This window comes from Gossypium arboreum, chromosome 13, assembly GCF_025698485.1.
Source record: "Gossypium arboreum isolate Shixiya-1 chromosome 13, ASM2569848v2, whole genome shotgun sequence".
In the NCBI taxonomy this organism is placed as follows: domain Eukaryota; kingdom Viridiplantae; phylum Streptophyta; class Magnoliopsida; order Malvales; family Malvaceae; genus Gossypium; species Gossypium arboreum.
In genome coordinates this window covers 126,825,079-126,835,950 of record NC_069082.1, presented here as the reverse complement: position 1 = coordinate 126,835,950, position 10,872 = coordinate 126,825,079, and the positions used below count along the sequence as shown (strand labels likewise).

Below are 10,872 nucleotides of genomic sequence, written 5' to 3'. Positions count from 1 at the left end.
ACTGCCTCTATGTGTCCCTATCGTAAAAAGTAATTCCTTTGACGAGTGCAGTGCACCTCTCAATACATAATCTTCATGCAGAAACAAAAATTTGAATATTCAACCACTTCTAAGTGTTTATATAACTTAAGTACCGTAAACTACATCATATAATTGTGTATGATGTATTTTGAACATGATTACTTAAGACTTTAGGTTTTTATCTCTGTCAATTGAGTCAGTTCAAATTAGACTTTTGAATATTAATTATTATATAATAGTGTTTTTTTTAATTTATGTAATTTGAATATTCTTCATCTGCTACTCCTTGATATTTTTGGAGTTCACAATAATTGTTTTGTATATTCAACCACTTCATCTGCTAGAATAATCAAATTAAAGATTTTGGGAAGTTGATAGAGATGTTAATTTACAAGCTATAAATAGACCTAAATCCCTATGTAAAGAGAACCAAGTTCATTTATAGAATAATTTAGTTCAAGGAAACATTTCCTTAAAGAGTATAAAAAAAAGGTTACCAACATGAGTGTTGATGCCAAGATTGAGTTCCCAGTCATTGAGTTCCGTTCAGCGGATTTGGAGCGAGGAACCAATGGGTGGCACCAATTGTGCAAGAAAGTTCGAGAGGCTTGTGAGACTTTCGGTTGTTTTGAGGTGGTGTATGACACGATATCGTTCGAGAGGAGATGTTTAGGTTGATGAAAGAACTAGTTGAGGTCCCAGTGGAGAGGAAACAAAAAAACACTAGTCCATTGCCTTATCATGGGTGGATTGGACCATGCGCTCAAGTTTCTTTGTTGTATGAAGGCTTTGGAATTGGAGATGTCTCCAACTCTGATTCTGTTAAAGACTTTGCTCAACTTATGTGGCCTGAAGGTCACCCACGCTTTTGGTAACAACAATTCTATGACCTTTTTAATTTCTCGGGCTGAGTTGGTTTTAATAATTTCTAATTTGAGTTTGAATTCAGGTTAATTAAATTAAATTTTTTATATTTACAATTGATAAATCTAATTTTATTTATTAAAATAGATGTCTAGGATACGCTAATGAATTATAAGTCTTGATATTATATGAATAATTAGGGCAAAAGACTTAATGTCAAGTCTGACTCTGACTTTCACTTTGACTCTAACTCTAATCTCGTACCTGATATTTAATAACCCTTTAACACACAACTTAAAAAAAAAAAAAAGAGTCATGGGTTTGTTTTCTTTTCCTTCATTAATTTATTGGAAGTTTTTTTAGGAATAATTTTTTTAATGAAAGAAATTGCAGTAAGAGAATAGGAGAGGGGATTCTAATTTTTATATTAGCAGTTTCAGAGTTCATGTTCACATAACATATTTAGATTGTGAAATCGTAAAATACTTAGAATTATAGATTTTTTTCACATAATATATTTAGATTGTGAATTCATTGAATACTTAGAATTATAAATTTGGAATCTTATAAAATTTAGAATCTGACAAATCATGTCCATTATTTTGATCTTTTGTCCCAGTGACACTATACATTCCATGGGAACACAATTGGAGGTGTTACACAAGTTAATCTGGTTAATGCTAATTGATAGTTATGGATTAGGAGAGGACTCATTAAAGATGAACTATACAATGTCAATGCGGATGATGAAATACATGGCCCCTCCACTGGGGGAGTCTGAAACAGGACTCTTTGCTCATACTGATAAACCGGTTAGCACAATAATTTGCGAGGATCAAATTCCAGGGTTGGAAATTGAGGTCAATGATGGTCAATGGATGAAGTTGACTAATTTATCTCCTTCTTCCTTTGTCTTTATGGTTGGAGATCCTCTCAAGGTATGTTTATACATATGGTTAATATTCAAATTTTAATTTTATTAAAGAAATTAATTTGTATGATGTTTATGAATAAAATATAAGGCTAATTTTTAAAATATAAATTACATAAAAGTCATAAAACTTAATTATTTTAGCCTTTTTTTGTGCTGTTTTAGATTTTGAGAAAATATAGATTCTTTTAAAGAATTTGATTTTTACTATTTTTCCTAAGAAACCATTCGATATTCTTAAGCTTTCCTTTTCCTTAATATTTACTTTAATCATTTAGTTGAAAATAATTAACTTTTCACAATCATTGACTTCGTTTTTTGTCTTTTTAAAAAGAAGTATTGTATTTTTCTTATTTTGATAGAGTAAGCTTTTCTTATCTAATTTGACATTCCATGAAACATATAATGATACATAATATTATATTATTGGATAAACTTATAATTTACTTGTTTTTCTCAACAAATAAAATTTTTATTAATAGATGTTTGAGTTTTAGCTTAATTAGTTGTCAATACAGGAGGATGTGAGTTTAAGTGCGCTAAAACGTATTAACCTCCTATTTATGGATTGGGGAGGGAACTATGAATAATTTTAGGCATTATATAAAAAAGACAAATATGATCATAAAATAATGAATTTATTAAAAAATATATATTAATAAAGGTGCAGGGCACCAAAAAAGAGTACAAGACTCCAAAAAGACGCAACCAAATCAAACATCAAAATAAGGGGAACAAGACTACAAAAAAGAGAACTTAGGCAGTCAATGGTAGACCCCAAGTTCCCATCAAACAAAAACACACCTCATTAGCCCCACATAAATCCATAAACATTTGCTACCAATCCATAAAATAACAACCCAAGCACGATATCATAAGTCAAGTGATGTCAACAATTACCATAAAATATTTATTGATATTTTTATATTAGATCTCGAGTTGAAATTTTGAATAATTTGTTTACCTTGCTCATAATATATATTAGATTATTGATGTTGGATGTAAATGCTTAATTGAAGGCATGGAGTAATGGGAGATTAAAATCAACAAATCACAAAGTGATGATGAGCGGAGATAAAGATCGTTTTTCTATAGCGGCCTTTATCATACCAAATGAGGGTACTGTAATCAAGACACCCAAAGAGCTTATAGATGAGGAACATCCTCAGCTTTTCAAGGACTTCGATTTCATGAAATTCTTCTTTTTTGCCTTTTCCGACCCAGCAAGGCGCATTGATAGTGGCCAGCTGCTCTATGAATTTGCTGCTGTCTCACCACCAGTTTCCAATGCCCGTATGGACAAGTAAATTCCCAGTTACAAGTAATAAATTGAGTCCTATACTCAAGGTCTGCGTTCTCGTTTTGTATTACTATGTTGTGGTTACTTATAATTGTGTGATTGTATGGTGGTAAAGGTTATTAAATCTATTGTGTAATTGAGGTCACTAATGTGTCCTTTTAACTTTTAAATTAATAAATAATAATTAAAGAGTTCAAAAACCTGTTCCATTTACTATTGTATGAAAATCTTCTAGCTGACTTTCTTTAATTGCCTATATCATTTTTCGTTTCCATTTACGATCAATGAATTCATCATCTATTTTTCATATTGATCAGGAAATGAGAAAAATTAAGATGCGAAAAATAAATCAAATCGTAGATAAAAGATTAAGATTATATTTATCAATTTATGGAGAATAAATAAGTTGTTTAGTTTGATACAGCATAGAATACAATTTTTAAAATTTTTTCAACTTTTGAATTGATGAAATTTTTAATATTCAACCTCTTAATTTTATATTAAGTACCGTACATATATTTTTTTAACCAAGTGCACCATCCTTGTTTTGCTTGTTTAATGAAAAATGTATCTTCATGTGGAAGACGATTCAAGACAGCCATCCAAGTAATAAGAGAATGTTTTGGAATTGTAGAGATTTCTTTTGATGAAGAGAGGAAGCATTGCAAATAAATAAAAGAGATGAATGAGAAGAAGGTAGAGAGGAAGATCAAGAGTAGATTCTGTAACACATAATATAAGGGCAGGTGGTTGTTGGTAAGGTGGAGAAAGGAAAAGGTGGCTGACGATAAAGCTAAACAAAGTAAATAAAGTGAGAAGCTTTTAGAGTCAGAATTCTTGTGTCAAAAGTGGTGAAAGGCTTCTATTTATAATGTCTCAAAACTAGGGGTTACAAAGTTGGCAATTAATAGACATAATGGAATAAATTTAAGTTACAATAGCATTAATGGTTAAGATGGGTGATGAAGAGTTTTAGTTTGTGATGGTAACGGTGAATAGTGAAGAAGAATTCAAACACTTAGTGTTACATGAAAATATTTAGAGAAACTTTTAACTAGCTCTGTAAATGCCCAAATTTGATCGGGACCAGTAAACCAACAACAGTCCATTACTACCCAATTAAAACCCATTACAAATTAACCCAATACCCAGGCCCAAAACTAAACCCTAGCCCAACTAATCCTAAAACTTTTCAGCCAACAAACCCTAGCCTCATTTAGCTTAACCAGCGCCGCCCGCCACCCTCGCCTCTGCAACCGCCACTCTGCTTGCCTCCACGTGCCTCTGGCACCTGCAAAATGAAGCAAACACGTAAGTAAAAGAAAATAATGGACAAGAAGACAAAGAACATTAGCAAACAACATGAAAACGACAACAACATGAAGAAAACAAGACAAGCTTGTATTCGGCTATATAGCCAAAGAGAAAAAATGTAATCGGGGGGATTTTGAAAAAAACTCATTTATTCGGAATACAATAAATCCCATAGAAATCGAAATCAAAAATAGCAAAAAGGTTGTTCCTTTTTTTTGATTACTTTGCTTTCATGCTTGTTTTTGTTAGAAGAAAGAAAATAAAAGAAAAAGAGAGTTGAAGCATTACCGTTGCTTCCGAGGACTGCCCTCTCCGATGAAAGAGCACATTTTTCGGGCTAGGGGATCGAAAAGCAAAAAAAAATGGTGACTTTTTATTTTCCCGGCCACCGTGGACGACGGCACCGTCACCGGTGATCGACGGAAGTCACGGTGGCCGATCGCCTAGACCTTGGCCGGACCTTGGGAGCTTTGAGAGAAAAGAGGGGGACCTTTTTGTTTTTCTTTGGGAAAAGGATAAAAATGAAGGTTTTTGAAATTTTTTTGGCTTTTATAGCCTAATGAAACGGCGCCGTTTCAGTGACCCCCCAACGTCCAAAACGACGTTGTTTTGGGGGCGGGAACCCGAAGACCCGACCTGAACGGAAAGGGATCTGCGTGTTTTCTTCCCTAAAAGGGATATTTACATATTTGGTCCCTCCGATTTTTTCTTCTTTTTGATTTAATCCTATTTTTTTAATTTTTCCCCATAATTTTGGGTTTCGTTTCATTTTAGTCCTCTGACTATTGGGGCCTCTTGGAATGGTGCGTTTTAAAAAGGAAGTCTGGGGATAATTTCCCATTTGACCCCTGTTCTTTTCCGCGCGTTCATATTTAGTCCCTTAGTCTGATTTTTTATTATTTTACAGGTTATTCCCTCTAATTTATTTCAGTTTCGAATCAATCCTTATTTTATTATAATTTAGATTTGAAATTCTGTTCCATTTCAAATTTAGTCTTTTATTTAATTTTAGTTTTTTTATTTTTTATTTTTGTTATTCTTTGGTATTATTCTTTATTATATATATTTATTTCTTATTGTCTCATATTTCATCTTAAAATTTATATTGCTCATATTTAGACATTTTGCTCTATCGGCATTATTACATATATATTTTAGCATGTGTTTATTTACCTACTTACTATTTTTTATGTATACGTTGTTTTTTTATTATTGTTGCTTTTATCATTTTTAAATATTCACGATTTGTTTACTTATTTTATTATTATGTACTTTCCATTTTACTTTGTTTTTAGTTTCCTTTATTTTACTATTTATTTAGTTATATCTTTTTATAATTTCAAAACTTTAGATTTTATTATTATTATTATTTTATTAATCTTTACATTTTTATCGTATTATTATTATTGTTATTATTATTATTGTTGTTGTTTGTTGATGATTATCATTATTTACATTATTGTTTCCATTATCATTATTATTATTATCCATGCATATTAATATTTTAGTTTATCGATATCAATGTTATATATTATATTGCATTATGTATGTTATGTTATTATTATGCCAAATTTGTCACACTACCATTATTCGTCAAGTATAATCCCATTCATGTTTCAAATGATTTTTCTTTAAAACATAATCAATTAAACGTATATCATTTTTAAACTATTTCATAAATTTTATCCAAATTCACCAAAAAAAACTGTTAAATATAATTTCTATTTTCAGTCAAATTTGAGAAATAATCTTTCAGTTAAACTCTGTTTACTTGTTGCAATCAAACACTGATTAGTTTAGATTATTTTATTATTATTTGACCTATGAATTTAGCCTATAAATAGGCTTTTTTACAACCTTAGAAAAATACTCCCATTAGAGATTAGAAATCATAACACATTTAGAGAATTTTGTGTTTACATTTTGTGGGTTCTTTGCTTTCGGGTTTTTGGGGTTTAGTTTTTATCTCCATCTTTTGTACTCTTCGTTCTTTTGCCATTATAGTAAAATTATATTAACCCGTGGTTTTTTATCCTCTTTGGAGGGATTTTTCCACGTTAAACTTGTGTGTTCAATTTCTCAATTTATTACGCTATTTTACTTATTCGCTGCTTAATCAGGTCGAAATCCTAACAAGTGGTATTGGAGCTAGTTCAATTTTCATAGATCAGCCCGTTCAGAGATGGCAATAACAAGGTTTGAAATTGAGAAGTTCGATGGTGAGACAAATTTCAATCTGTGGCAAGTTCGAATGATGGCAATTCTAGTTCAATCCGGTTTGAAAAAGGTTGTTACTGGGAAAAAGCCTGAGAATCTAAATAAAACAAAATGGGAAGAGCTTGATGAAAAGGCTTTGTCTGCAATCCAGTTGTGCCTCGCGAATACGGTATTGTAGGAGGTATTGATGGAGAGGACCTCATCCGCCTTGTGGAAAAGGTTATAAACTCTTTATGCGACTAAGTCTCTAGCTAATCGTTTAGTGTTGAAACAACGTCTATTTATGTTTCGCGTGAACGAGGGTGAGCCTCTTAGAGATCACATCAGTCAATTTATTACTCTTTTAAATGATTTAAAGAATGTTGAGATTCATATTGACGATGAAGATCAGACTATGCTATTATTGTGCTCTTTACCCCCTTCATACAAGTCTTTCAGGGAGACCCTGATTTATGGCAGAGACAAACTCTCGTTCGAAGATGTAAAGGGTCATTTGTTGAGTAGAGACAAACTCGACAGTGAGCTTCATTTGGATAGCAGGACAGATAGGCAAGCTTCCGTTTTGGTAGCATCAAAGAAACGAGATAAAATGTGTCACTATTGTAAAAAGTTAGGTCACATCAAAGCAGATTGTTATAAACTGCGAAATAAAAGAGTTGCTGAGAGTAACGAGAAAGATGTAGCTGGTGCTAATTTGGCCGATGAAAATGGTGATGATTTCTTGTTAGTGTCAACAAGCGATAACACCAAGCTCACGTCCGAGTGGATCCTAGATTCATGATGTTCTTTCCACATATGTCCCAATAGAGAATGATTCTCCACATACAGTTCAGTTGAAGGTGGAGTTGTGCGCATGAGAAACGATTCATCTAGTAAGGTAATTGGTATTGGTACTGTTAAAATTAAGATGCATGATGGGACGATTAGGACACTCACGAAAGAATCTCATCTTCTTAAGTATTTTAGACTTGAAAAGATGCAAAATCAACATCGAGTCGAGCGGCATTAAAGTATCTCGTGGAGCTCTCGTTTTGTTAAAAGGAAAAAGAACCGGAAGTCTTTATATTCTAGAAGGTTATATAGTGACCGGTGAAATCGGACGTCCCTCGTCTGTTACGGAGTTCAAGTCAACTTGTTTGGAGCGGAGGCAACTTGGTCATAGGAGAGAAAAAGGTATTATCGTTTCGTTGAAGAGAAGTTCTCTTTTGGATGTAGGTTTTGAAAAGTTAGGTCACTGTGTTCGTGAAAATCAGACCCGGGTTAGTTTTGATTTGGCAGTGTACAAGTCGAAGGCTAGAAGTCTTCCAGTTTCTAAGCACAAATTCGACTCAGTTAATTCTCTGCATAGTTCAAGATAGGCTCGCGGCGGGCTTTGGCAAAGATGGCGTTGTGAAAATATGAGTTAAGGTGGAGATTTGTTAAATATGACTCCTATTTTCAGTCAAATTTGAGAAATAATCTTTCAGTTAAACTCTATTTACTTGTTTCAATCAAACATTGATTAGTTTAGATTATTTTATTATTATTTGACCTATGAATTTAGCCTATAAATAGGCTCTTTTACAACATTAGAAAAATACTCCCATTAGAGATTAGAACTCATAACACATTTAGAGAATTTTGTGTTTACGTTTTGTGGGTTCTTTGCTTTCGGATTTCGGGGTTTAGTTTTTATCTCCATCTTTGTATTCTTCATTCTTTTGCCATTATAGTAAATTTATCTTTGCCCGTGGTTTTTTATCCTCTTTGGAGGGGTTTTTTCACGTTAAATTTGTGTGTTCAATTTCTCAATTTATTCCGCTATTTTACTTTTTCGCTACTTAATCGGGTCGAAATCCTAACAAAAACAATTTAAAAATAAAGGCAATCTTCTGTTTTTTGGGGATTCGAGAGATCGTGCCCTAACGTGCTGGGTTTCGATTTTTTTCATTTGACCCAAATAACCGAATAACCTTTTAAAATTAAGGCGCATGAGTTTTGAAAATCCAAAGACCGGTTTACTCTCAAGGGTTTAAGGTGTTGTGTCCTAACGTGTTGGATGTGACATTTTATTACTTCGGGACGAGAAGGTCTTTAACATCTGCTTCGATTTATCTAAACATCTTTGCAAAATTAACATTAATAAAAAGATGTAATGACCCAAAATTCACAGGCACCGGAAAAAGTTCATTATCGGGCCTCCGTCTTAGTAAATCGAGTTCGAAATAATTACTAGAAATATTTATGAGTCTAGCGATGTGTTTAATTAGGTTTAAATTAGGTGAATTTAGCTTAATTTAGAGTAATTAGTAAAAATGACTAAATTGAATAAAGGGCAAAGGTTCAATTATAGATCAATAGAAAATAAAAGGACCAAACTAGCAATTTTACCAATTAGCATAGATGAGGCGGCATAAACGTAAAAAATCTAAGGCTTTTCTTAGATATTTGTTATTGATTGATTAAATTAAATTATAATATATTATTAGCAACTAAAACAAATAAAAGAAAGAAAATAAAGTAAAGAACAAAGAAAAGAAACAAAATAGGCAAACGAAAAGCAGGGAAGGAAAGAAAGAAAGAAGAAAGAAAAGAAAAAGGAGAATTAGGGTTTGAAGGTTTGAAAGTTTAATAGGTAAGTTAATTTAGCCCTTTTATTTAATTTTAATGTTTTAAAAGCTTTAGAACAAAGTTTTGATGAATTTAAATTAATATTTTGAAAGTTATTAGAATTCTAAATATTGTTCATGTTGAATAAAAAAAAATGAAATAGGGCTTAATTGAATGAAATTCAAATTAAAATAGATATAAGGATTGAATTGCAAAGTAAGCTATAAGTTTTGTGTTTTAGGGACTAAATTGAGGAAAATTTCAGAATTAAGAAAATATGTTGAAAATTTAATAGTTAAATTTGAGTTTAAATGAAATTTGAATAGACATAAGGTGTGAATTGGTGTTATAAATTTGGTTATTAACATTTTACATCAAAACAGTTTTGGGAAGTAGCAATGGTTTGACTATGAAAATTCACTAAAAATTGTATAAATTGAACTAGAGGATGAAAAAAATATGTAATTAAAGCTTATTGAGTCTAGTTTCTTATAGTATAAATATTGTAAGCAATGAATTGATGAATCAAGAGCTTTTTGAAATTTTGTAAGACTGGTTTGGGGTGATTTCGAGATGCCCTGTTTTAAATTTGGAAAATCATTATAAATTGTACAAAAATTATTATGGAGTGTAATTTATATGTGTGAACTCCTTAATGAATCTAGTTTCAAAAATAAGTAAACAAGAACCTTATTCGAGTTCTGTACAATGAGATAATTTATTTTTAGTAGAGAGAGGTCAGAACTATCGAATGAAATAACAGATGAGTATTTAATGAATAAACTGTACTAATTGGCTAGACCAAAAATTCTGAAAATCTTATGGTGAGAAGATATATGAGTCTAGTTTTAAGAAAAAATTATGGATATTAATTTGGAGTTTCGTAGCTCAAGATATAAATAATTTAGTAACAATGACTCAAGTAGACAACTTAATGGTGAAATTATATGTATACATTAAAATGGTTAAATTTGCATGTTTAGGCTCATGGATTAAATTGAATTGTGTTATATTGATGATTATAAATTATTATTATTTTCGTAGTTAACAAAGAACCCAAGACATCGGCACAAAGGAAAGGAGAAAGCTATCGAGGATTAAAACTAGAAATTCACGGTTTGTATTACTATAATTCAAATTACTTTTTATTAAATGTTTTATATCAATTCTATATTTAATAAGTGAATTATAAGGTAAGTATTGATATTTGAGTTGAATGAGAATTGAATTGAATGGTGAATGTGTATGTATAATTGAATTGTAAATTGATTTGAATGTGAAAGTTTTAATTGAAAAGTAATCTTGGAATGGAAATGAAAGTGAATTGAGAATAGAAATATCCTATTAACTAGTCGGGCTGAGTCGGATATAATTGGCATGCCATAGGATATGGAAGTGTACGGGATTTTCCGGCTTTACTGATCAGGCACTTTATGTGTCGTATTTCAGGCACCTCATGTGTCGTATCAGGCACCTCGTGTGTCGTATCAGGCACCTCGTGTGTCGTTTTAGGCACTTTATGTGTTGTATACTGATCAGGTACTATGTACCGTTTTAGGCACAATGTGCCTTAATGGTGTGTTGGGTTGGAATCCGTGTATCCGTCAAAGTCCGGATTTGTTAATAGGGTGAATAT

At 31.7% G+C, this 10,872-nt stretch overlaps 1 protein-coding gene and 1 long non-coding RNA gene across 2 annotated transcripts; one reads left to right on the top strand and one right to left on the bottom strand.

Annotated features, from left to right (window-relative positions):
- The first annotated feature begins 446 nt into the window (after positions 1-446).
- Positions 447-3,316, top strand: LOC108478089 (probable 2-oxoglutarate-dependent dioxygenase AOP1.2). Its single transcript, XM_053024740.1, has 3 exons — positions 447-892; positions 1,505-1,823; positions 2,836-3,316. The coding sequence occupies exons 1-3, from the start codon at positions 687-689 to the stop codon at positions 3,121-3,123; spliced, it is 813 nt and encodes a 270-aa protein (XP_052880700.1). The 5' UTR covers positions 447-686; the 3' UTR covers positions 3,124-3,316.
- Positions 3,317-4,164: 848 nt separating this feature from the next.
- On the bottom strand, positions 4,165-4,947 carry LOC128286578 (uncharacterized). The gene is made up of 2 exons (XR_008277191.1): positions 4,719-4,947; positions 4,165-4,407 (listed from the first exon to the last, which is right to left on the bottom strand). It is a non-coding gene; the product is annotated as an uncharacterized LOC128286578 (long non-coding RNA).
- Between the last annotated feature and the right edge of the window lie 5,925 nt (positions 4,948-10,872).

Coding starts and splice junctions, on each gene's coding strand:
- LOC108478089 (XM_053024740.1), top strand. CDS start 687: ATGTTTAGGTTGATGAAAGAACTAGTTGAGGTCCCAGTGGAGAGGAAA. Junction 893..1,504: donor GAAGGTCACCCACGCTTTTG/GTAACAACAATT, acceptor CTTTTGTCCCAG/TGACACTATACATTCCATGG. Junction 1,824..2,835: donor TGGTTGGAGATCCTCTCAAG/GTATGTTTATAC, acceptor GCTTAATTGAAG/GCATGGAGTAATGGGAGATT.